This window comes from Pieris brassicae, chromosome Z (assembly GCF_905147105.1).
Source record: "Pieris brassicae chromosome Z, ilPieBrab1.1, whole genome shotgun sequence".
NCBI classification, from domain to species: Eukaryota; Metazoa; Arthropoda; class Insecta; order Lepidoptera; family Pieridae; genus Pieris; species Pieris brassicae.
Genome location: NC_059680.1, coordinates 3,779,368 through 3,806,578, shown reverse-complemented (window position 1 = coordinate 3,806,578; position 27,211 = coordinate 3,779,368). Strand labels below are relative to the sequence as shown.

General features: G+C 34.8%; 1 protein-coding gene across 18 annotated transcripts in view; it reads left to right on the top strand.

The window, feature by feature from the left end:
* The window catches only part of LOC123718999 (F-actin-monooxygenase Mical), a 37,517-nt gene extending 11,546 nt beyond the window's left edge, over positions 1-25,971 (top strand). For 4 of the 18 annotated variants that reach the window (XM_045676037.1, XM_045676036.1, XM_045676040.1 and 1 more), the window contains 20 exons: positions 804-974; positions 1,041-1,211; positions 3,670-3,803; positions 4,738-4,789; positions 5,557-6,716; positions 6,957-7,208; positions 8,956-9,084; positions 9,660-9,728; positions 10,639-10,697; positions 10,815-10,883; positions 12,309-12,404; positions 13,275-13,420; positions 14,070-14,158; positions 14,886-17,027; positions 17,292-17,321; positions 18,897-19,121; positions 19,980-20,052; positions 20,956-21,027; positions 23,332-23,431; positions 23,953-25,971. In XM_045676037.1, coding sequence (XP_045531993.1) covers positions 804-974; positions 1,041-1,211; positions 3,670-3,803; positions 4,738-4,789; positions 5,557-6,716; positions 6,957-7,208; positions 8,956-9,084; positions 9,660-9,728; positions 10,639-10,697; positions 10,815-10,883; positions 12,309-12,404; positions 13,275-13,420; positions 14,070-14,158; positions 14,886-17,027; positions 17,292-17,321; positions 18,897-19,121; positions 19,980-20,052; positions 20,956-21,027; positions 23,332-23,431; positions 23,953-23,989 — 5,276 coding nt within the window. In that variant the 3' untranslated portion in view covers positions 23,990-25,971. Of the gene's footprint in view, positions 1-803; positions 975-1,040; positions 1,212-3,669; positions 3,804-4,737; positions 4,790-5,556; positions 6,717-6,956; positions 7,209-8,955; positions 9,085-9,659; positions 9,729-10,638; positions 10,698-10,814; positions 10,884-12,308; positions 12,405-13,274; positions 13,421-14,069; positions 14,159-14,885; positions 17,028-17,291; positions 17,350-18,896; positions 19,122-19,979; positions 20,053-20,955; positions 21,028-23,331; positions 23,432-23,952 lie in introns of those variants that run through there. The other 14 variants (XM_045676053.1, XM_045676039.1, XM_045676052.1 and 11 more) reach the window with 14 other exon arrangements.
* Positions 25,972-27,211: the final 1,240 nt, after the last annotated feature.

Here is a 27,211-nt window from a genome sequence, read left to right as displayed (position 1 = left end):
AAGGAAATAGTTTAGTTATATATAATACAAAGGCATCCGAAGGCCCTTTGGGATGTTGTGATGAGGTATCAGAATTAATGAAAATATTAAGTTTCCCATATCGATAACTGAATTATTGAATTAAGCTGGATAAAGACTTTCCTGTAACCCCTTACATCTACAATAATTTTGCACAATATTTTTATACGAGATACGAGAAACATGTCTGACGACGAAGTTGTGGCTGCAGGCATGCTAGTTTTATTTTAAATATTGCGCAATACTAACCCCTACACAGTACAAAAAATACATATTGCGCAATAAAATTTAAGCTCGCTCAAACTTTTGTTCAATATTTGCGCAATTTTTCAGTATTATCCCTACGCTTATAATATTTTACAATCAACTATATTGTTAGATATTATTGTAGATGTATGGGCCGCCTAAGTCTCGATGTAACGTTCACGGTGTTATTTTTTAGAGAATATTACAAAACATTTTGGTTGGAGCAGTGTTGGCCTAGTAGTGGCTTCAGCGTGCGACTCTTATCCCTGAGGTCGTAGGTTCGATCCCGGGCTGTGCACCAACGGATTTTCTTTCTATGTGCGCATTTAACCTCGAATGGTGAAGGAAAACATCGTGTGGAAACCGGCTTGCCTTAGACCCAAAAAGTCGTCGTGTGTCAGGCGCAGAAGGCTGATCACCTACTTGCCTATTCAATTCACGATCATGAAACAGATACAGAAATCTGAGGCCCAGACCTCAAAAGGTTGTAGCGCCATTGTTTTTTTTTTTACAAAACATTTACGTATAGTATTTTACAGCGCAAACTACTGCAAACAACTTACAGCCCAACATTCCGGCCTACACATTAGATCCCATATCCAGGTATTCTAACCTTAATACTCGATGCGTCACGCCGAATTCCGTTTCGAAACTTTATATAAGCGATCACCCAATACCATTGGATGCAGAGATGCCTCAGCGAGAGACAGGTAATTCATTACCATAGTAAATAATTGATTGTACAAAACTTTTTCTTCACCCGTAAACACTTTCAGGTAATGTAACGTTAAGGGCGATGCTCAACTGGGCTGGACATCCGGACTTGCAATCGGCGACATGCCCGAAGGCCCTTTGGGATATTGTGATGAGGTATCGGCACGACCTACTCCCTGAATACAACGAAGAGAACTATAGCCTTATATATCAGTTGCTGGAAGAAAAAATCTGTAAGATTTTGATTGTGATTATTTCGTTAGGAAGCTTAAGATCTCGGCTAACACATTGGTTTTTTGCACGTTATATTATGAGTACAAGAGTGCATAGAGACGCGTGATTCTTTTATAGTCAATTTACAGGTGTTTGTACAATGTTGGTCTAGAGGCTTTAGCGTGTGACTCATCCCTGAGGTTCGATACTCGGTTGTACACCAATAGACTTTATTTGCGCATTTAACACTCGTACGGTAAAGTAAATTATCGTGAGGAACCGGCATGACCTACTTGAAAAAAAATCATGAAACATAAATAAATATGAGTTCTAGACCTAAAATTAGCAGCGCCACAACATAAATAAATATTTCATATTTTAGCATAAAAGTTGTTCAACAGTACCTTAACAATAATAACAGAAAAGAGAATATGCATAAAATTACTCTTAAATATACTTTCTCCAAACCTTTTGTTTTCATATTATAATTAAATAAAACTGAATTATTAATTAAAGCCATTAAATATTAAGTGTACGAAATGACATACATTTATCAGCTTCGACACTCGTTCCACAATGAGAAGCAACTATGTATCTTATACAGAAAGTTTTACTGATTTTTTATAGTTAATAGTTATTCCAAATATCACACTTAAAATACCTTCAATGTTGATTAAGTTAGATGCTGAATAAAAAGTAAATATGCCTCAAGTATAATATTTAGTCGCTAATGCTTATTATGTATCGGCAAGATCTTTGTTCATACCTAGTCTTTCAACAAAGGCCTCCTCAATTTTTTTCCAATCTTGGTGTTGTCTAGCGCTTCCGATCCACTCACAGTTAAAGTCACACTGCTGTGAAAAAAATTACCATTATAACGTTAAAATTAACTTCTCAAAAATAAGAGATTTTTGTATTGTGATTGATACTTTATCCATTCTCATAATATTACACCTTCGATGTATTTGCTGTTTCGCTTTTAATAGTGTTTTTAAATTTTTGTACAATACAATACTTGTAAGGTTTTTTAACTACTTCCGTGGCCTACAATTAAAACGATCTAATATGCCGGGGTGTATAAGGCGGACAAAAGCTGACGAAAAATGAAGACTTTCACGAAAAATATTTTTAATATTTTCATAATTATTTGTGTTATTTCTACGTTAAATGCATATTTCCCATGATATGTGATTTTCAGATACCGGCAGTGCTTGGTATTTGTTTGTTTATAAATTTAATTATAATATGCAGTAAATTCTGCAAGATGTTCGTTTCATATATCTTGCTTGCCCAAAGTCTTAAAGGACTACTACAGTGTACTATAATTATTTTTTTCGGAAATTTTGCAAAACATTTCATAATAATAAAAACACGAGTATGTCTTTATTTTACGGAAACTATTTTTATTATGTAATACTCGTTTTAACTAATTTTACTTTCCTAAAATAGATCGCAACTACCCCAAATATAGTTTTAGGTTAGATTGTAACTATACCAAATAATCATAAAAAATAAAGAGCGGTAATAATATATCCCTGTTTCACAAGCGTCATAATATTTCCACGTAAATAATGGGAATTGATTTTTACGTTCTAGAGGTCCGGCCGTTCAAGTATTACGTAAGAATATTTAGTTCAACCCTTTCTTGTTTGTTCTGGTTGACTTTGAGTTACTTTTTGACACGAGGATTTTCTGAAAAATAATGTAAATATTTAATCATTATGTAAGTTATAACAATAACTTTATGAAGAAGAGAATTAAGATAATTTTAAGATTTAATTTATTATTATGCATCATCTTTCGAAAGAAAATTTGACAATGAAATCAGAAAATTATGAGACCACAAACAAAATTATGATTATTTCGAGAACGAATGAAGACAGAAATCTTGCCATTGCATTAAGCTTCTGTTTGTAAAAGGTCATGTTACGAAAAAATGCTATTCAAATTAGGAATACTCCTCAGCAACTCAACTGGGTGTTATCTCATAAAGCTCATGGTTGACTCCTAGGTCAACTCCGTCTAAAGTTAAAATTTAAGAGGGCTCTCTAAGGGAAGCTCTAAGGTCGTAGGTTCGATCCCCGGCAGTGTATCAATGGACTTTCTATGTGTGCATTTAACTTTCGGGCAAACCATTGGAAACCGGTTTGTTTTGCACACGAAAAGTCGACGTCGTGTGTCAGGCATAGAAGGCTTGCCTATTGAATTGAAAAAAGGTTCATGAAATAAATACATACCTAAAAAGTCTGTAGCGCCTAAAATTTCGTGGTAGAAACGTAAATAGTGACCTAAAGATCAGACAACAAATTATTCAAATACCACCTTTTTCTCCCCCGAAGACGACCTCTCAGTTATAACTAATTTCAGCAGCCTTCACTACGCAAATGAAAATTTGCGCAACTCGAATGTGGGGATGGTCACTATCCTCTAAGCCACGGATGTGACGGACTTAATAACTTAGTAATAAAATTATTTCAGTGCCACCATTACAACTTGAATACGATTTAGACGACACGCCTTATAGGTACCTGTTGGGTGTCTATGTCGCTTTTAAGGGTGAAGTGGCTTACGTGCCGAGCATCGCCTTAGACCAAGACAGTATCCTTGCGCTTGTATGTATTTTCTCTTATTCTCTTTGTTATATCTAACTTTGATAGGCAACGATTACATATTTAGTTGAAAATCTATATTATAAATAAAACTATGTTACTTTTTAGGAATTAAATCAAGAATTGCTGGAGCGATTTTAATAATTCTTTCATAAGCCGTGATAATGTCTGGTTCGGTTTTTGTTTAGTTATAGAATCGATTTGTTACAAAGAAGTACAGTGTACACTCTATGTAACGACACTAAAGGCACTGTGGATTTGAGGGCATTATAGAGAGTTGTTGTTAAATGGAGATAAGAAAAATCAGAATTAGAAAAAGTTTATTTCAGGCTATTGTTAGTAGTTATGTATATGAAAATCAATTATCAATTTACAGTGATTTTTCTTTTACTAGCCATGTTTACAGTTTGAAAGTTGGTGAGCAACTAAGAATATGATAAACGTATATATAATCCATGACTCCTACTTATTAGTCATAGTCAACAACAGTCTACACGTGCAAGCAATCGCTATTTGTAAACACAAGAACGAAATTCTTACAAAGTTCGTATGCATGATGCATATTACTAATTTAGCAACTTTAAAAGTACTTTTTTACTCAATTGTTGTCGTTACTGAGAGCAGGTAATGCTATGTAGAGTGTATTATTGTAAAGAAGACAAGCTAAAACAACCAACCCAATTGATTTCAACGCTTTAGAGTCGTTAAATTAAGGGACGTTATATGGAGTTTACACTGTAATTGAATAACAAAATAATGAAAAAATGTATGATTTTCTACTATAATTCTTTTTATATATTTGTATTTTATTATGTTAAACTAGGCAGCACTTGGCGCATCTATACGTTAGTTCTCTAGATAAAATAAATATGTCACACAGTCACAAAACGCGTCGGAAGAGGATTAGGAGGAATTAACATTTATTCTTTTTTTACAGTTCCAATCAATGGTTTCTGTGCCAAGACCTATGCCAGTTCTAACAAATACAAGTAAGTGCGCTTTGATTTCACCTGAACCTATCCGTTTGACTTTTGATGGTCATTCTATAACTCCCAATGCCGGAAGCGATTCATTAGAATATATCTCCAGTATTGACTGCTCCTTATAATTAGCAGATCTGTGAACTAAATTAAAAAAAAAATCACTGTTGTGAATCTCTTTTTAAATTGGTTAAAAATTATTAAAGGCGTTATCCTTTGTAGAGATTACGAAAAGATCAGTCATAAAATAGCCGTTTGCGTTGAAACGTCTCTTTTTCCCCTTTTCTTTATGTATTTTTTTCATGTATTTATTAGGAATCACTAATAGTGAATTCAAATACTAAGAGTCGTGAAATTATAATTTTAGACAAGAACATAAACTCACTTGGAATTATACTTGTATACACAGGATAACCAATGACAAATCTGATACCAAAATTAACGTTAAAATCATTATTAGCTGTCAAGTTTTCTAACAGACATTTCTTTGAAATAAGATGAAATTTCGTATTTAATAACGGTTCACACGCAACTCTTTCGCTATTGGATGTGGCTCTGCCGACGCTGCAGTGCTTAAAGTTTTTAAACTACGCTATTAAATTTGCATTTACCAGTAAAAGTTTTTAACGTTTAAACAGAGATAAATATACGTTATAATTAATATACGTTTTCTATTAATGTTTAAATATATGAATATTTTAATAAAGAAATTACTAATGTTAGACTGCTATGAATATAATAATACTAACTTTACATACAAAATTCTTTTGTTTTAGCAGTTGCAGTTCCTAGTATAAATCCGAACAGACGACAAACAGTTGATAATAGGGTAAGTACAAACACAGCTGACTTCATTAGGAAACGAATCGGCAAATTAGATATTAATGATATCACCAAACTCGCACGTTTAATGGAAGGACATGATGCAATATCAGACTCCGAATATTCCGTTAAACATAAAGAGATTCACGATCAAATAATAGCGCTCCTAGATCCTGACGAATCACCGGACCCACAGATGGTTAGAGAGGCTATAACAGATTTACTTCAAGGATCTTCCAGAAGTAAAGTTAACCCTCAAGGAGACCTGACGAAATTCTTCGCAAACGAAAAGATAAATGAAAAAAAATCGTCTAGATGCCTTAAGGGTCTCGATCCCGAAAGTGTCAAACCTCAAGATATTTTGTATTTCGATGAATCAGAAACAAACCGTTGTGCAATATCGAATATTTTGGAGAAAAAACCTATTAAGAAGCTTGTGCGTTCACAATCAGATGAAAGTCCCGATGTTCCTAGCATTGACATAATTAATCGCAGAAAGAATTCTGATTCGATGGTAAGCGTTAGAACCGGTTCTTCGGAAATTGGTCACGGTATAAAAGATATGAGAGATTTGTTTGAAGGGAAATTTGATAATAGGAATGATGAAAACAATACTTTTATAACGCATAGAGAAGACAGGAAGAAGATGTGTAGAGATCTGCGCTGGCAACAATTTGCAAATATTATTGAAGGCAAGAACAACGACTCGTACTGTGCCGAACCCAAAAAAGTTTTGTCTATAGGAAACGCTGAATTAGCCGAAAAGCGACTAAAAATGGCAGAACTGCTGTTAGGTGTCTCGCAAGAAAACGCCTCTGGGACTACACCCCCTCGTAATTCTGGAAATGTGGCCTTTAGAATGCAGAGAATCACAGATATGATAGCAAGAAACAACAATCAAGCAAAGCTACCTAAAGGCACCAGTAGAAGGAAAGGGGCTCGTGAAATGATGAAGGAACGTGTGGAGAAAAGTCTTCAATTGCTGACACTGGAACCGCTACCCGCTGTATCCCAGACCGACTTAGAACATGATTATGGACTACAACAGTACAGAGCGGACGCTCCGGACTTCGACGTACGAGTTAAAAAACTAGAAAAACAACTTCAACACTATGTGAGATTGGTGTGTGTGTGTTGCATGGAAATCTTGACATCATAACTATATTTATAATGCCACTTGAAAATCATTTTTTTTTTCACTCCTTTCTAATATTCTTATAGTTTATCTTCCAATTCAGTTTTGAGTGTGTTTAATATTTAAAACGAGCATGGCATAATTGAGTGGAAATTGTTTTAAACTAACAATGTGTGCTTCGTACTGGAACATTTTTGGATTATTCTTTATGGTTTACAGGACGAATCAGCAATTGAACCAATAAAGGCAATCGGTAGTGGTATAAGAGTGGCTCAACTAGCAGCCGAGTTAAACTCGACGGCTCTACCTAAACCCAAACCGTTAAAGCCAAAAGACCTAATGAGGGCTATAGGAAAGATAAGTCAGGATGACTGGCAAATAAAACAAATCGAAGGAAAGATTAACGAGAATAGATTTGGGCGTCCAATGCCATCAGCGGCAGAACGCGTACCCAAATGGGACCGGGAACAAGTAAGAATACAACGCTTAGTCACGAACACGTGAGTCTTGTGAATATCACGAGATCAGACACTTTCGATGTCTTGAATATTAATAACCTCAATTCATCGGATAGTAATTTATCCCTCTGATATTATTATTTTATTAATATTTTACTGTTTCCTTATCACTCACACTCTTCCCACTTGTGAATATCTACTTATTTTGACGGCGACGGATTCTTTTATTTATTTGTAAAAGTAGACTCGACTTTCCTTTGGCACCAATCGAATTTAGGGGTGTTTGAGGGTCGTATAGCGGAATATATATACAGTCAAAAGGCTTTATGTCGACATCGTTTAAAACAACATACCGGTTATATTGAACAAAATCAAAGGGCCCGGCTGAATCCATTATATTAAGTACTTAATAACAATGTCATCGGCTGTTACGACTATCGGTTTTTACGACCAAATATGATTAGTTCCTTCGATGTCGTTATAATAGATTTTGACTGTATGTTATTAAATTCAAATCATACTTTCGAAAACTCGCAATTAATCCTATGAAAAATACACGTTAATTGATAATACTTTAGATTTTTATAAAAAAGGAAAAAAATCTTTATCTCATATAAAGGAAAGCTTTCTCTTAAAATCTTTATTTTTTGAAAGTCTTAATTGTCAAAGAAAGCCCAGAACACTTTGTGTTACAATTAACCACGACTTTGTCAGGCTGTGTCGGATCTACACAAGGTTTTTGGACGAAAGCTCTAACCATTGTTACTATGTCTGTGTGTATCTGTATGTGTTTATATTGTTTAAATTAAAACTTACAACGTCGTAGCGAACCTTGGTACTTTAATATTATATTAATAAAATAAAACAAGTAACGATATTGTAATGATAAAAAAAATATCTCGTGGAGTACATGTCGCCGCGCGTTATTTTTAATTTATATACTACCTGTGCTAAATGTGAACGTCCAAATCGATTGGTGCTATAAGAAAGTGAATCCAAAGCAGTCATAAATAATAAATATATTGATATGTGAGCTTTCGTGGGAATCTGCTTTTATATATACACGTGGGAGCGAGGTCTGTGTCGCGTGTGTTCGTGCAAAGTAGAGACATGTTCACGGCTCACAAGTTGCCTCCAACGTGACAGGCTTAGCTTCAGAGAAAGCTTGTTTTGGGCACTGTCTTAAATGTCATAGCACAGTTTAAAACGCCTTGAAATTATGATGCTTCAAGATCTGGAGAACAGTTCTGAAAAGCTTTGTTTCGTGTATACCGTGTTTGTTTGTCTTATTATTTCGCTTTGTAATAGGTCTCTTAAGCCACGAAATGGTCAGGAAATTCATATATATATGTCTCTTGGACTATTTAATCTTGTTGCCTTACAAAATGTATATATGCACGAAAATGATATGCAACTATCAAAGAAATTTAATATGCTAACGTCGCTTTATAAATAAAGTGTATCAGTCATATTGCACTCTTAACGAAATATTTCAACAAAAATTTGAGTCTTTGTCATATTATATTTACGTTTTGATGAAAATAGAGTACATACTACTAAAGTGAGTACAGATGAGATACTTAAATAAACAGTGCAATTTGATGTGATTGATTGTTTATGAATAAGGGTAATAGTCAATAATTCACTTATAAAAGTAATACGTTTGCCTTAACGCAAAACTTAAAAGTTATATATGTGCGTAGTTTTGTGTTATATATTATATATATTGATTAGAAATAAAGTTGTAATTTGTTCTGCAGTTTCTTAACAGACAACATAGGGTACAACACGGTCAGACTGAGGACAAGTGGACGGCTGGTGATACAATCATAAAACGGGTCGATACCAAACTGAAGGACACTGGAAGGCCAGAACAAGGAAGGACTTCGGTCAGTTTTCAATTATTTTTATATGCTTTTACTACTTTCTGCCGTCAGAATTTCGCGTACTCTTTTGATAGTATCTCTTTAATTAATAGATTTACCTCAAACCCCTTTTACATCTTACGCACAGTTACGCAAAGCTGCGTTCATAATATGCAATTGAGATTATGTTTCTAGTTAAATATTTTACATGTGTGATCCGCTGGATATGAGACTTATTTATTATTTATTTTGTGGTTGCCTGTTTAAAATTTTCCATTGATAGCTTGCTTATGTTCTAATGTGATTGATGTGTGAAATTGTGAATGTGATAAAAAATATTTCATATTTTCTTGTATAATTTAAAACTTATAAATAAATAGTAAATATACGAAAATTTTAAAAATTACGGGATGTCTGCATTAAGATACCTAAAGTAACAAGCCTGACGGACTCTTCATCAGAAAGAGAGAAATAAAGATAAATTTTATTATACACAATAAACAGGATATTAGTAGTAAAGTGCCCTGGCACATACACTAGGTTTCCCTGTGTTGTGGGCAGCCAGTCTCTACTAAAGCTATGTCAATTTTGTATTTCAGGTAAAATCTCTGATGGCGAAGTTTTTGGATAGGCCGGTCCCCCCGGTGCAAGTTCTTCAAGAGAATCCGGTGAGCTACTAAGCTTTAATTTTCAAGCTTGATTTTTTAAAAGTTATTGTCTGAAACCAATAGCGCTTGACAGGTTTAAAAGGCCGGCAACTCATTAGTACTCTGGCATTGAAAGTGCTATAAAAAAAATTGGCCGTGATGTCTTACACTGAGGTCTGCATGAGTTAGTTAGCCACAATTTGAAGTCAGCGAAATACGGCCTTTATAAAAAAGGCGATTATCACAACAACTTTTACTCAATACACGTATAATCGTATGATTATATCTTAATATATATAAATCTCCTGTCGCGATGTTTGTCCGCGATGGACTCCTAAACTACTTAACCGATTTTAAATTAAATTGGCACACCGTGAGCAGTCTGGTCCAACTTAAGAGATAGGATAGCTTAGATCTTTAATTATAGTCGCAATTTTATTTTATTGCAAATTATTTGTCTATAATTAATTGACAGTCACAATTATCTGTTAACTCCAAAAGATTCTAACAGATGTCGATACTTTTCGACTGGATTGAGTAAGTAATCAATAGATGGCACTGCTATGGTAAACCGACAAATGATTCATGATCATGATTACCGTGTTATTGAGGCTATAGTATAAATTAAATTTATTTTGTAGTAAACGAAATACCGTGAAATTGAATTTATTCTACTTTTTTAACTTTTGGTGTTAGCATAGCCAACCACGTGTTACTCAGACCGAAGTGTAAATCAAATTCAAATTATAGTGACGATAATACAGTGAAACTATTCTTTCGTGTCACGGTATTAAGGCTAACTAAAACCACATTAAGGAGAAACGAAGTTCGCGGGGGCAGCTAGTATTATATAAAGTACTATATTAGGATATTTTGGCGTCTCAAAAGTTTTGATGTTCCTTACCGAGTATTTAATGATATGTATTTACAGGGCCTATCGAGGGGAGCAAAGCGAGATGTAGACCGAAATCCAGCTATTGTCCAACCTGGGTAATATTACCTTTTTATTGGCGAGGTGTAAATAGTGCCTTGAAGCGTGAATGAATTTCGTTTTTTGTATTGAAAGTATCAATTTTTATTTATATATACGGGTGTTTAATGTTTTAGTAATGCTCATCCTACCAACTCCACGGAAGCGGTAGATAGCCCAACGGGTCAGGACGTGGACAGCATTCCGTAAGTTTATTATATTAGGTAGATGGTAATATATATTTATCCGTATTTTGCTGTCAGATTTTGGGGCTGGCCTGTATAGTGTATAGTTCATTTTTTAGGTAGATACATGTTATAACTAATGAGTTCGTGTCGACAAGGTTTTATACAAATTAAGTTTTCGACTATCTACATACACTATTGTTAAGGCATTTTGATATCGTTCATGTGTTGCTCAAAACCAAGATCCGCATTTAAATATACTCCCAATTCTTTTACTTTTGAAACTCTTGCCAACGCGTCTTGAGACGCCCAACTTTTTCATTTTGACATATTATCTATTTCACTAAACTCTTGTTCAATACTTTGCTGGGGCCAAATTATTAAAAATACTATCTATTGGCATTTGTATCATTGTGATCGTTGTCGAAGACGAATCATGATTTCCGATCAATCAGCATGATTATATATTCCAACGGTCCCAAATGCCTTGATCTCGTAAAGTAAGCATTGATTTTCATTGAAATTGTCGTAAAGTTTGATAAGTGTGGACTTACTTCTGCAATTTTGGCAAAAGCGTGTCTTTGTCAACTAAATAAAATACTTTAATGTATCGAAGTAGGCAGTGTCTTCCTATTTATCACTGTTTACTGGGCCAATAACTGGATATAACTTAGTAGTGGTGATACTACTACTCCTCAAAGTCCGTGACTAGCTTGTGAGAGTTGATAAATAACAACTGAGATTGCACTTTTAAAGTGCCGCCAATACCTTCGCTAGTAAATTTACCATTCGGCCTGTTTTACTTTATCACGGCCTTATTTCGTAACAGGGATTACCCAACTTCTTCTCCAATATTTGGGCTTTAAGTCACATAAATGTTGCTGCTTTGAGTCTCAGGTTATAAATGTGGATCTGTGGTTTAGGAGTACAGTGCCACACTCTCGTAAAATATTTGGGCCTGTTTTTTTTGGCTTAAGTAGCTTGAGTGCCTCCTGTGCAACCCTCCACTGTAAACTCCCAAAGTGAACTCACGCAGCCCCGTTTGAATAATCCTTTTCCAACAACTGTCCTAACGTTGCTTTGATTTCTGCGTGCCAAAGCTTAAACCTTAAGCAGATGGTAATACCATTCTCAATTATACTCTCTAGTTCTCTCACTACTCTGCAACTACTAATAAAGCTCCAAATTGACTTGAGAAGTTCTATCAAATTTGATACAATGCCAAATAAACTCTTCGGAATTATGTTCCTGACCTTTAGTGACCTTCCGTCGCCAAACACGGCGGCTTTTTGTTTAAGACTTTTCAGACCTCCGCTGTGTATACATTTAGGATATAAACGCTTTGAGCATCCATGGTTCCGCAAAATTTTCGGAACGCATTCCTCAAACACAGGGATAACTATAGAAGTAATTTTTGTTTAGACATACGGATGTTATATGTTTTAGTAATCCCGCATCAACACCGATGTCCACTGAGGTTGTCGATAGGAGTATTATTGGGCTCGAAGATAGCCCAACGAACCAGGACTTGCCTAGCATTTCGTAAGTTTACCATACTAAGTACATATATGTTATGTATATTTCCTGACAATTAATTTTAAATGTAAAGGTGCAAAGGTTCCCACTTCTAGATGGTTTCCGTTTGGTGAATTTTGAATGTTAATATTCTAGTATTGTCTTTTTTTAACATAGCTTTTACACATTAAGAAAACACTTTTTAAACGAATTGAAGCTATGTATTATTATTATAAACATAATTTTAAATTTAATTTTTTCTTCGACGTTTGGCGTGCTTTACAGCGTGCGTTTTTAGCGTGCAGCTTTAAACGTCGGAAAAAAATTTAAATTTATGTAAATAATAATAAATTTATAATAATACATACATATACTTAATCCGTTTATAAAGTGTTTTCTTAATGTTAATATTCTATTGATAAATAGTTCCCATCCTTAGTACCTTAGTAGTAGTAGTAGTATCTGTCCGCTTGTCACCTATCGTTGTCTTTTCTTATAAAGAATCAAGAACCAAAACTGTTTTGTTGTGTAATTATATTGCAAGTAGTGCAGTGTTGGCCTAGTGGCTTCAGCGTGCGATTCTCATCCCTGAGGTCGTAGGTACGATCCCCGGCTGTGCACCAATGGATTTTCTTTCGATGTGCGCATTTAACATTAGCTCGAACGGTGAATGAAAACATCGTGAGGAAACCGGCTTTGGTTTAGACTCAAAAAGTCGACGGTGTGTGTCAGGCGCAGAAGGCTGATCACCTACTTGCCTATTCAATTGACAAACGATCATGAAACAGATACAGAAATCTGAGGCCCAGACCTAAAAAGGTTGTAGCGCCATTGATTTTATTTATATCCTAATTATATTGAAATGCGTGTGCTTAAAGACTGTATTTTTTTTTTCAGAACAATAAACGAATCAAATACAACTAGGTGTTATCCTGTATATAATGATAGTGATGACTACCAAATGGATGACGATATGCTGAATTATCTTAATGACGTTTTTGAATCTGCGCCTATAAATATGCCGAGTACCTCTGCGTATGATGGTATGTCTTTGATGGAGTCTTTTAAATCACTTTTCACACACCACTTAGTATTATGTGAGTGAAAATATTGAACACATGACCAAGTGTCATTTTATACAGACTGTAAGTATTGTTATTGGACACTTCCTTATGTTAAATATCCTTTTTAGTAAATTAGGTTAGACTTAAATTATCATTAGTCTTATGTTAGGTTAGATCGTAATGTTCCATGATGATTTCGTAAAGACACATGTATATAAAAAGCACTTTCAAAAATCTTTGTTGACATACATGCAATATTTTAATTTATAAATATTTTGGTATTTGATTCGAATAATTAAAAAATGAAAATTACTATCCATCATCGATATTTTTGTAAATATTATATTGTGTATTAAAGCAATATGGAAATTATTTGGTAAAATTTTAAATTTCTGAAAAAAATCTGTGTTTCCGTAAGAACGCAATAACACTTAGAAGTATCGAGCTGATTTTTGTACAGTTTGCACAGTTTAGATTGTAATATACTATCAGGATTGCTTTAGTGAAATGGTTTTATGTAAATAGACTGATATATTGTTGAAGAGGTCGAAAATAAAGTAAGCCAAAAGGGAGTGTTATTCTCACAAGTAAACATCGAATATAAAGTATTTGTTTTTATTTTGACTAGGTTCAGCATCTAGTTTGGAAACAGCTTCAAATCGGCAACAGACGAGGAAAAAACGACCACACAAAAAGATCGCTTCATCCAGCAGCGAGGTACTTCGATGCAGCATCTGCTAATCTTTGGCAATAGGGAGGTGCGATATGCCAAGCCATCGCCTTACACGAAATATACGCTTTACAGCAGAATATTAAATATATTTCGTAAAGGTCCAATTTAACCACTGTTGTAGAGTTGTTTTTCGCTCCTAATATGCTTTGAGTTTTGCAAGTGTATAATATGCATGTACCGTGTTAAAGGCGACGGCAATTGGCTAAGTGACCCACACTAACTGGTTTGTTGATGTTGTGTTCATTTTTTTACCAATTTTTTACATATTTTCCATACTCTTAAAGGTATATTAATAAAAACTATTTTAACAAAAAAAAAACAAGTCAGCTTTTTTTGCTCGTGACAGCAGCAGTGATTCAGTTTTTTCAATGTATAACTAAGAGTATAATATGCCTGTTGGTTTGTCTTAATTGTGTTTGATTTTTGTTCATGATTTTAACGGTTAATATTTCGCCAAGTGTTAGTGTGGAGACATCGCATCTTCCTTGCAGGAGTATGGCATGAGAAAATATTTGCGTCTAAGCTATTAGAAGTAATCATTTTCTCTGTCTTAAATAATACTAATATATCAACCACTTCGACTAAAAAACTAAACTTGGTATTTTTTTTATTTGTGTCAAGTTTAGTTTTTTTTTCATTTCGACCAAGAAATGGTAATTCGTTAATCAAGGCTTATACAATATTTTTGAGTAATCTTAATATTTAATATAGATGGAGTCTGACGAAGAGGACAGTGATTCTAGTGATGACGACGAAAAGTCATCAGGCACTGAAGTTTCAACTGATAGTGAATTTGCTTGTGAAGACATCGGCGTCAATATTCCACCTCCTGCTATACTAGTCACTGAAGCTCCTCCTCATATTTCACCTCCTCAAGATTATCCCCTAAATCGAACAAAATCTGCAGGCGGCTTAGCCACTAAACGAGCTCTTGAGCTCAAACGTAAATATTTATTAGGAGAATCTAGTCCACCTGCCGTCAGAAAATCAGAATCCACCTCCCAATTAGACTCGAAACTCGAAGCGTTCCGAATAAACATCACGGAGTTCCAAAAAATGTTACATCCTGCAACACCTACACCTCAGACAGGCACACCCATCCTCTCGTACCAATTTACTTTCGAAGAGAAAAAGCCACCGCCTGACATACCTGACATCATTAAGAATATATGCAACCATGTCCCAGTTGATTTACTTACTAAAGGTGATTCTATACTCGATTGGAAGAAACCATTTAGAAACGAGAGAGATCCAGATTTGGAAACGGACTCTCTGTCGGATGAGTCATCGACTTCTGATACTGCACCCAACCGATCTGTACCAAGACTCGAAGTACACAATGAAGGTGGAGAATTGATACAATTAGATAGTTTAATTCTATTAAATAATGCAGTAGAAGATAAAACATATTCTCGAACGACGGAAGAAGGTCCAGCTTCACTTGCCGAAGTATCAGAATCGTCCGAGTCTTGTAAAGATGCAACGACACTTGCTCTTACAGAAACTGAACTATCGGATTGGGCGACAGAAATTGTTGTTATAGATGACTGTGGGCTTGATGAAAATGGTCTAAGGAAACGAAACAAAAACCCCAGAAGTTTAAGTGGTCCAAAACTTATTCAGGACCCTAAAAATGTAGAAACCATATCGTCACACGTTTGTGGGCGGGACGGCCTGGAGTCCGAATTAGTTGTCTATTCGAACGCACCTGAATACCTTGAATTTGCTGACGAAGGTGATCAGGATCCTACCATAGAATCGACATCAACGCCTTGTAATGAAGGTTACATGGAACTGGTTGATGATGAGTACGATCCCTACTCGGCGTCAAGGGATCGCTCTATAAATTTCATAGAGAGAGTCTGCTCTGACACCACAATCAAACCTGATACGCACGATACCCTCAAATTTGCCTCAAACTTTTCGGAATCACTAGAATTCATCGATAGTTCAGAATCCAAATCAGGAAGCTTACATAATACAAAAATTGCACCTGAATCATTTTCCTTTTATGAGAAAATGCCGTGTGGATTAAATGAAAGTAACGATTCTTACAGTTCTTCCTGTGCATTGAAAAATGTTGAGGATAATATTATAATCGAGGCTGTAAATGACATGAAAGTACAAAAAGAATCGATAACTTTAACGGAAATGTCACCACCATTGTTAAGTATGACTGACAAAAACGGGGTCACAGTAAGTTATAGTACCAAAAATGGCAACTCTTTGGATGATGTATCGCCACCGTTAGTTTCTGACAGTATTAGCCATTCTCGTAGCTTAACTAAGGTAAACTACGAGACTAAGCCAATACCTGGAGAGAAGTTTAAAAATATACGCAATTACTCGCCAGCAATTTGCCGATCAGCCAGCGAAAATTTAGGTGGACCTCGAACTAAAAAGACGACTTCAACTGACAGTAATTGGTCGATACCTTTAAATTATAAGATTCCTAGAGCTAGGGATAGCCCTTATCAATTACAGTCACAATTAACGAAAGTGGAAGAGTTGAAGCGGCAAAGAGAAGAACAAACTGAAGTGGTAAGAAGACTGGTCCTACAGCGATTGGGTGGTGCGAAACTCGGCAAGAAATCCACCTCAAGAAGTAGAAGTAGAGTTCTACCATCAAGTATGACTCCTCCCCCAGTACCTCCGCCGCCCATCTTACCAGCGCCCTTGCTGCCCGACATTTTTCCAGAAGTTCCCCCACGACCGACGTCACAGCCCCGACTGTCCTTATCGATGCAATCTTCCCTCTCAGACCCAGAACTAAATAGAGAACAACGCTCCAGCAAGGGTTTCCTTAAGAGTATATCTAATTATTTCAACAAGCATCTTGGACCTAAGCACAAGGTAACGAAAATTTTTATTTATTGATTTCAAGCACAAAACATCAGCACCCACTCATTAAATTCATTGATTTTATACTATATAAGTTGGGAATACATTGTAAATAAACGACAGTTTAACATAGTTTAAAAGGAGGTGGTGTGATCACAATAACTCCGACCGTGTCCAATTTTGGCAGCAAAATTAAATTTGTGTATTTTTTATTGGCACCGTTTTAAAAAGATCAGTTAAGGACACGGTTTAACTAACAGTAGTTAAAATTTTCAGTGTGAATCGGAGCCGGACCTGACGACGCACGTAAGCAAAGCATATCAAATATAATATCGTGAGTCGCATGCTGTGTTCATCTCTTTCGCACCAACCATTGGTCAATTGTACGTTGTCTTGTCTCGCTCAGTCTCACAGCTTTGCTTTTCTAGATTTCATCTTCATATCGGCTTGTGCTTGCTGAACTTGTCAAGTAATTACGACGGGTTCTGCATTCAAGTTCGAAGAGACAATGTTTCGAAGAGAATTTATAAATTAGCAATATTATTATTATTGCAAATATTAGGTGGATACTTGCTATTTTTTATTTTGCATGACGAAATTACGCGTTAGTTTTATGGAACGCCACTTGCGCCTGAGTATATAGTCAAATATATTTTTTTAAGGATGAACCCAGACGCTATGTGTATATTAAATTCTAGTTAGTGTAATTGCCTTACTAACATTTTAATCTAGTGTCTTGCTTACTAAGTTACCGTTTAGAAATTTACTACATCTTACTTGACTTTTTAGAGCATGTTCTTCTCTGTTATACTTCTTTCAAATATAAATTGTTTTGTACTAAAACTAAAGTACAAATGAATTTTGCTAAAGATAACTTTCTTGACCAGATATAATGACGAATTTGTTATAATATTTCAGCGCAGTGCCTTCCTGGGCCTGAACTTTCGGCGATTTCCCTTAAATTTCCTATGTAGTGTGTTTGTAATGTAGTGTGCTACAGCATGTCTAATATTTACTAATATTATAGTGTTGAGTGATTTTTAATTTTTTTACAACGCTCATCTCAGGTGATATAACTGCAGGTTTGATTTGTAGAACCTTTCCATTTAACTAGGAAGGACATCATCACGGTACTTACAATAGGCGAGGAGCGTAAAGGTTGCTAAAACGGGGAATTTTTTTTTTGGGAATTCAATGGTCAATGATCTTTACTATCATAGCGAACATAGCGTATTAAATAGATTTTTGTGTACTTGTATGATATAGGGCTCATAGAATACTTTCCTACTTGTGAGCCTATATAAATCGGACGCCTAACTGCATCTGTTGCTCGTCTCCAGGTACATACGCGCAGCTATTCGTATATGCTTATTACACAGTTCGTATTAGAAGGGTTTTTACGAAAGATCTCTCTTGAAGCAGGGTGTTTTAATGAGCAATAACACACACACACACAATATTGTTATAAGAGTAACACCACCAAATAAATAATGAAGCATAGGCATTTCAATAAAAAACTAATACATATATAACGTATTTATGTAAATAACTTACAAGACTTTTACTTTAATCCATGCTCAAGACATACAATCTTCCAAGATTTTTATTAGTTTTTTCGTGTTTGAGATATTAAATACATGCGCTAATCGCATTTCCCAAATTCCTTTTAAATTTGAGTGTTATTGTTAAAAAAAACTGATTCATTGCGTGTACACAGGTACTCTAGGTAGATAATATTTATTACTCTTGTTTCATGAATGTTATTATCGTTCGACATAAATACGCCTTACTGATGTACTGTAATGTACAATTTATGTATTTTTTTTTTTAAATATACCCAAAATTATCAGTCACATATTGAGCGATTTATTGTCTTCTCAGCCCGCTCGGCCTAATGAGAGAGCAAACACAAGTCGACACACGTGGTACCAGCCCACGGCAACTACACCTCAATCTACGCCTCGCCCAACAGTGTGCGCGTCCAAAGCGAGTCCTCTCCGGGAGACTAGAGTGATAAGTCCAAATTTTCCACGGGATCGAAGCTCTGGAACCCGCATAGACACAGTAAACCAGCAGGTTGATCAACGAGATAGGCCTGAATCAGACGTAAGCATTCATAATTAACAAACAAACAAAACTTTTATTCCACGGGCCTGAATATATAAAAGAAAGTATATAGTTTAGCAGACCCCTAGAGGGGGACAAACGCGTGTGTGGGGCGACAGTTTGTATGTCGGGTTTTATAGTATTTATCGTAATCGTGGATTCGTTACCTATGAGTATTGGTAAAATTATACATTTATTAACACTCACACAAAATATACAAATAAATAAGCCTCATTTATTTATTTTACAAAAGATACACACATTTATAAAGTATTCATTAATGTGGACTACATTTTTTTCTAATAACTTTTAAAGAACGCACCACACGGCTCCAGTTTTCTTTATTTTGAGTATTTTTCTACTTCCTCACCTCATCAGCTCATTCCAGTAGGTGACATCTCTTTCTTTTCCCTAGCCTCTCCACCGTGTTACTCTACTTCCACCTATCGTTCGTTCCTCACTAACCGGTTATTGTTTTATTGTTTGTGTCCGTCTCATATCCATGATTGGCTACCGTAAGAAGCACGTCATTATAGGCACGTCTTAGACTTAATCTGCCTTTAGTACTTCTTTGTATCCCCAGATTTTGTTCCATGCTTTCCAAGTTTTATCGTCTATCGACTTTGCTACGGCGCTGGGTTTTTTTTAAATTGCTTACCCAAATGTATTGGTATTCTGTGGAGTATCTTTTTATTAGAACAAAATCACGTTCATACAACTATTTTTGACAAAAAACTTAAGCTCGCATTGTTAATTCCTAACTTAGTATGCTCGCAGTAGACACTCGGTCAAGTCTTCAGCGAGGCCATTGAGGATGTTTAATAAACAAAAGTTTATTAAAATATATATATATTATAGGTGTCGGAGATGCTTCAGCCTGCATCTCCGTCGGCAGCAGCTCCTACGACTGCTGGAAACATACGTGATAAAGGTAAAATGATAACAAAAATAAATATATATTTTTCATTTTCATTCATATATCGCTTACGTGAATATATTTTTCATTTGTAATGGCTTTTTAACAGTAACATGACAGATGAATAAAGTGGTCCAATTTGCATTATACAAATTCTTCATTTCAACTGGCTCGTCGCCGGGAAAAGGGTGAGATTCAGAAACGAGACTGACTCGTATGTTAAAATACAGGTCTTATATAGGTTAAAATTCAGAGATGTTCGAATTCTAACTCAGTCTTAGTTAACGACAAATGATACAAAGGCTGACTTAAGAAAGACTAAAATACGAATCTGGCGCTGCCAGCCAGTATGGACAATTATGTAATGTTTATAAATGTCATAAAAACCTTTCACTTTAAAATCCTTCTCTACGCCATATAAATAAATTAATTTAAATGTTTATTTTATTTATTCTTTGGCTGAAAAATTCAATAATAATATTATGTAAATAAAACGATGCAAAACTTATAGTACAAAAAAATCTAAAACATGAAATCTTAATATGTATTAATAAATACAAGGAAGCAAGCTGTTTTTGCAAGAATATTATTATATTTTTATCGCGATTAACGGATTAGTAAAAAAGGTTACTCACTAGCTCACCGTAATCGTACCAAAAGCCATAGAACTGAGACTGCGATGCCGTCTCACAGTAAGGTTTCTGAATCTCAACCTAAGTTAATACACAAATCTAAAAGGATAATTCCTCCTGCGTGTCAAAAGCGTATTTGATTTTAACATATGGTCGTCAGTTCGGGCCAAGCCTCAACTCTATTACCTACAAGATTCAGAGTGCGACCTTTCCCAGTCTTCATATGATTGGTGCGCGTTGGCACAATTGATATCACCACTATTACCATTTCATACGCATTTCCCAGTAGCTCGCGAGCAACGTCAAAAAACAATATGGATAAAGAAGGCAAGACGATTAGAAAGGATTTCAATACGTGGTAAGCATAGTATCCACTTCATTATCTGTCAACTTATATTAGCTTTTTATCACACTCATTATTCATATTTTTTGTGCTTGTACTGACTATAGTATTAGGTCCTTACATATGAAATTGGCGTTTTGTCGTACTGGCCACTTTGACATCAAATACCTCCTCTTTGGTTAGGAATTTCAAATTCAAATTTGTACAGCTATTTACTCATGTAGTTGTGCTTCGATGACCGTCATTCATTTGTTTTTTTCTTCTGTTTTTTTCTGTTTGCATCACTCATTTTACAAAATGGAAAACTTAAAGTATCGCATTATTTACGAGTACGAGTTCCGCGTGGCACTAGTGCTTCGGAAACGACTCGAAGGGTGACTGATATGTATGGCGGTCATGTTGCAAAAGAAAACACAGTTCGTTTTTGGTTCCAACGTTTTCGTTCTGGAAATTTCGACCTGCAGAACAAGCCCCGTGGACGGCCTGAGACCAAGTTGATAATGGAGTATTGAAGGCTATTGTGGAAGCGGATCCATCGCAAACCACGTCCGAGTTAGCTGCAGGCTGCGGTGTTAGTGATAAAACTGTTTTAATTCACTTGAAGCAAATTGGGAAGATTAAAGAGCTTTAAAGGTGTGTACCTCACGAATTGACTGTAGCAAACCGGCAAACGCGCGTCGACTGCTGCGTTACATTACTGAACCGGCACAATAATGAAGGTATTTTAAACCGAATCATTACCTGTGATGAAAAATGGATTCTTTACGATAATCGGAAGCGCTCAGCGCAATGGTTAGATCCTGGCCAGCCAGCCGAATCCTGCCCCAAGCGAAAATTAACCCCAAAAAAGTTACTTGTAAGCGTTTGGTGGACTAGTGCCGGTATTGTTCATTGCAGTTTTCTCAAATCTGGCCAGACTATTACGGCTGATGTCTATTGTCAGCAATTGCAAACCATGATGGAAAAGCTAGCGGCTAAACAACCTAGGCTGGTCAATCGCTCCACGCCACTACTACTTCACGACAACGCTAGACCACACACTGTACAACAGACGGCTACCAAATTAGAAGAGCTTCAATTGGAATATCTAAGACATCCTCCGTACTCTCCGGACCTTGCTCCAAAAGATTACCATTTTTTTCGAAATTTGGACAACTTGTCGCAAGGGAAAAAATTGAACTCTGATGGGGCAGTCCAAATCGCCTTCACAGATTTTGTGGATTCCCGTCCGACTGGTTTTTTAGTAAAGGGATCAATGAACTACCTATGAGATGGCAAAAGTGCATAGAAAACAATGGTTCATACTTTGATTAATTAAAAATATTCGACTTTTTGTTCCTCCCATACAAAACGCCAATTTCATATGTAAGGACCTAATATATTCCGATTTCAGACTCGTAAGTTAAGTAGTCCCCAATTGAAATATTTTTGTGTTAAAGCTATTGCATACTGCGAAATTCGACCTCACTGTCAAACGGCATCCAATACGAATGTTAGTCAAAACGATTGCTCCTATTTCACCATGCCTCCTGCTGAGTGATCAAATATTTGTTTTTAATTTATTTTTATATTATAAATTAACTATTAATTACTTAAGAAGTCGTGTGAAACTTTGTGTAATGGTTGCAGCTCCTTACAAACATTGTGTAAAACAAGACTTATTAGTAAGAGTTGCGGACAGTTTATTGCCAGTTCTTCTCGTCCGTTCTACGCCCTTGATTTGAGAGCTGGCAGTTAATGTATAATTAGAAGCATTTAATATGTATTTCTTTTTTGACGTTCATACTTATGTACACTTGTACATTGTGTTACCTATATGAATAAATGATTTTGATTTGATTCGTTATTGACGTCTTTTATACAAAATAAAAAGTATGTTAAACAGCACAAAGAATCTGCGCTTGCTTTAGTTTTACTGTTGATCCGCTGATATGGTGTTGGTGGCGCCATTTTGAGTTTTGTTACGAGTAAATTTAAGAAATGTGTGAAACCAAATAAGATCTGCTTAAGGCCCGCAGGCTAAAAACCAAGTCCGTTGTTTAAAACCACGCCGAGGTCATCAGCGTCATAATAAAAGATGAGTTACCGTAATACTCTTTGGTCACAAAATAATTACTACAATATTTACATTTTGGAGTCGGTTATATTTTCTGTTAATGTTTTTGTACTATACCGAAAACGAAGTATCTTATAAATAGGATTAGTAATATTGACTGACTGAATAACGCTTCTGAGGGTACTCACCAAAACGATAATGAGCACATACTATAGCATCTGTGACAAGGAACGCCTTTAGACGTTTGTATTTAAATATTTCAGAGAATGAAAATCAAGACCACATCGTGGCTCAGATATTAGATATACGGGCCACGGAAGAGTCCCGGAGGTCAATGGAAGAAGCACAAAGAGCGATGGAAAGGTATATTACAATATTTTTATCTTAAAGTTACAGTTACTAATTCTTAACTACTAAGCACCAGCGTCATATAGCAGTAAGGCTTGTTAGGCCTTAATGGTTTGTCCAATGTCTACATAAAATATATTTGTTTCTTTTTCTATATCTCCAATAATGTAGTAATTACTATTTCTAAATGTCCATTCTTACTATTTCTAAATGTCCATTCTTACTATTTCTAAATGTCCATTCTTACTATTTCTAAATGTCCATTCTTACTATTTCTAAATGTCCATTCTTACTATTTCTAAATGTCCATTCTTACTATTTCTAAATGTCAATTCTTACTATTTCTAAATGTCCATTCTTACTATTTCTAAATGTCCATTCTTACTATTTCTAAATGTCCATTCTTACTATTTCTAAATGTCCATTCTTACTATACGCTAGTTTACATGGGTTCTTGGGGTCTAAACAAAAGTTATTTTAATTCTGTACCAGTATAATCTGGGACACATGTAATAATGGCCTACTCTCGTTTTCAGCATGCTGAGAGCTAAGTGGGGTAGCGTCGGAGAATAGCTACATGTATTAAGTAACTCGGTCGCTAAATCGGGATAAATAAGTTTTTTATAGTATATCTTAATGATTAAACGCTTACCCTAACAGACTGAGTATAAATGAAAACCCCTCGTGTGAAGAGAAGGGGTTTTCATTCTTAATTGAAAGTCAAAGACTATTTTTTCTATACAGTAATATTTATAATTAACTAGTAACATTTTATTCATTTATTATTACCAATTCCCTGCTTTTACACTAACGGCCTTATTTATTACCTTATTAGGGTAGGTTTTAATTCTGAGTAGTAATTAGTTATGGCGAACTGAATTCATTTACACCAATCAATCTGCAATAAGATATCAGTCGGTTTACGTACGGTATTGAAGCTAAAGGCCGTTAAGAAATGTATTAATTTAATGATCCTATAGAGGATATAGTATTTTTCTGTATTATGGTTTTTATATATTGTATACATATTAATTATGCAAACGGCGATTTTATTATGTGGCAACTGATAGTTTTTATGTATTATAAAAAACGATAATTGCAATATTGGGATTTTGTTTTGTCTATGGTGTCTTTATTTCGGTACGGTAAATTTTCGGGAGATTTAACGTGCGAATACACGGTGCACGGTCTAAATAGTATGTTAAGAGGAATCGTTTATGTTAATATGTAGTTTTTAAGCACGTTACCTCTATTGTTTTTGGTATAATAGAGTTAGGCCGGAGATTAGATTCCAAAGCTTTAAATCGGGTATTAATGGAATAGTATTTTTTTCGTCTGTTTTGTTGCCAGCGCACACTAAAGTATTTTAATATTATTTATCGTGTTCCACTGTTGATATACCAATATTAAACGTGACGGTTTGAAAGGTGTCACACATGAGTGAGAAAAGTGATTCATGTTTCATGATTTACAAAGGGGCGCGAGAATTTAAACGAATCGTTTGTGATTAGTCGAACGGACTAATGACGTTTCCTGGGGCGTGCCAATTGGCCAATCACAATTGACTTAACATTTTCAGTCTAAGGTGTTCTTCTCATTGGGAATTCGACACCTGATAGAGTGTCAAGGTATCCTCGCTTTAAGCTCTTGTGGTCAGCGCTGTGACTGACTCACTGTATAAAAAATTACCTTGGATAGAGATTATAAATTAACATTATTTTGTACTATTTTTACACTAACTGTAGTGCTTTAATAGCGATAGTGATTTTAATCTTTGGCGATAAATGTCAAAGGGGTTCTACACTCGAAGATTTAGCGAGAGGGGGACGTAAATCGCTTACAATGAGGCTTTTAAAGCTTCTTAAAGACTTTGTTAACCATTCGCCTGTTAAATTTTTCTTTGCGCTTTGTTGATATGATAGAACAGCGCTTTTTTAATAGTTTAATAGATTTAAGTTGTGAATGAGAGTATAAACTCTTCACGACGGTCGTTTTCGGTTTCAAGAGTACAGCCTCTTTATTTATCCTGAAACATAAAATTTGGAAAAGTGGAAAGGCATCCAAGTTCCGATAGGTTTGAGGATAATTTAACCGTTGATAAATCGTTGTAGCTACTAGAATAATAGTCAATATGGCCACATCTATAGATATATATTTATACCGACATAATTATATATAATAGACTGATCGAAAAAAAAAAATTATGTAAAATATATGCAAATGTGTACAATGCTAGAAACATGAGCGTTTCAATAGGTTCAGGGATAACACTGTTTATAATAGACAATTTTTGAGATAACTTGAACTAATTAAATAATTATTTTAAACATTTATTGATGTGTTTAAGAATGTCACAAATGCCTTTTGGTCTCGGGGAAATCTACTATTTCTGACTCGCGAACTGATGATTTCAACAAAAAATTGTTTCATACGATTTATTTTTACAGTTTAATAATACTGAGGAGTTTAAGTAACATTTTTGTTTCACCGTTGGTGATTTTCTTTTTAGAAATTTATTAAGTCGTAGACATTTTATTTGCTTTTATGAAGATTGAAGATGGTTTTTTTATTATTTTATTAAAAAAATAATTATGATTTATATATAATTCTACAATGTTCTCTATTTTATTAAATGATTTACTAATAAATTTTAATGTACGTTATTGTCATCTATTTACTATAATTTGTATGTTTTATTATAATATTATTCGTTTTTTTAATGTACTTTTTAGTATCTTATTATCATTTAATTTTGACATTTCCTCTAATATTAACACTAATAATTAATATAACTTATAAATTAATTAAATTAAATTAATTTTGTATGCAATTGAATAAAACCAAAGATGTTTCCTAGAGTTATTGTTCCAAAATTTGTGTGCAAAAAATACAATAACACACTTACAATAATAACTTTTTCAGACGTCCATTCACTCTGAAAAATAAGTCATGTATAAATTTGAGATTAAAGTTATTTATTGTGAAATAAGTTGTTTTCTTTACATATCCCATTTAACGTGGAAACCCAAAGAGTTTTGATGAATTTAATTGTTTAGGATATACCCGTAGTGATGTTTGCATAGGCGATTTTAATATGGGAATTAAACGTTAAAGCCCAACCAATAATGTAAATTTTTTTTATCATTTGCAACAATCTTCAAAATGCCATTTGTAAGTGTGGTGTCGATTCGATTGTGCATGGTCTTGATATTGGTGAGTTAAAATGCCAGTTAAGGCAATTCCTACATTCTTTTATGATGCCACGAATAAAGTCAATGTTAAAAAATGTGTATTGGATAAATCTATAAGCTTTGTTAAAAAAAATATTTACAAAACTTTTCATGAAATAATATTGCCTTCCCCTACTACCAAATGTGCATTATTATTTTTATGTAACAAGATAAACCTGACCTTATGTATGAAATTGATAAATTCTACAGGCCAGAAAAAGAGAGCCGTCCTATAAAACTGGCAAAAGAGGTGCCACAAAGAATGTTGGTTTAGATAAGTATGCGTACTTTTGCAATTAGTTATCGTTGAGTCGAGCACAACGCAAGTTTTGTAATGAAATGGACAATGTTTTTTTAAGTAAGTCACACTTTCACCTGAAAGGGTACGTCAATCATCAAAACCTGTAAGCGTTATCTCGCTTTAGGCAAGTAGTTTTAAATCTAATAAATTTAGTTCTATTCTCATTAACCATACAAAACATAGAGGTGGAATTTATAAATTATAGACGTTGATGGCTGTGATACTGCAACAACCAGTCTGATCAAAAAAAAACACCACCAAAAC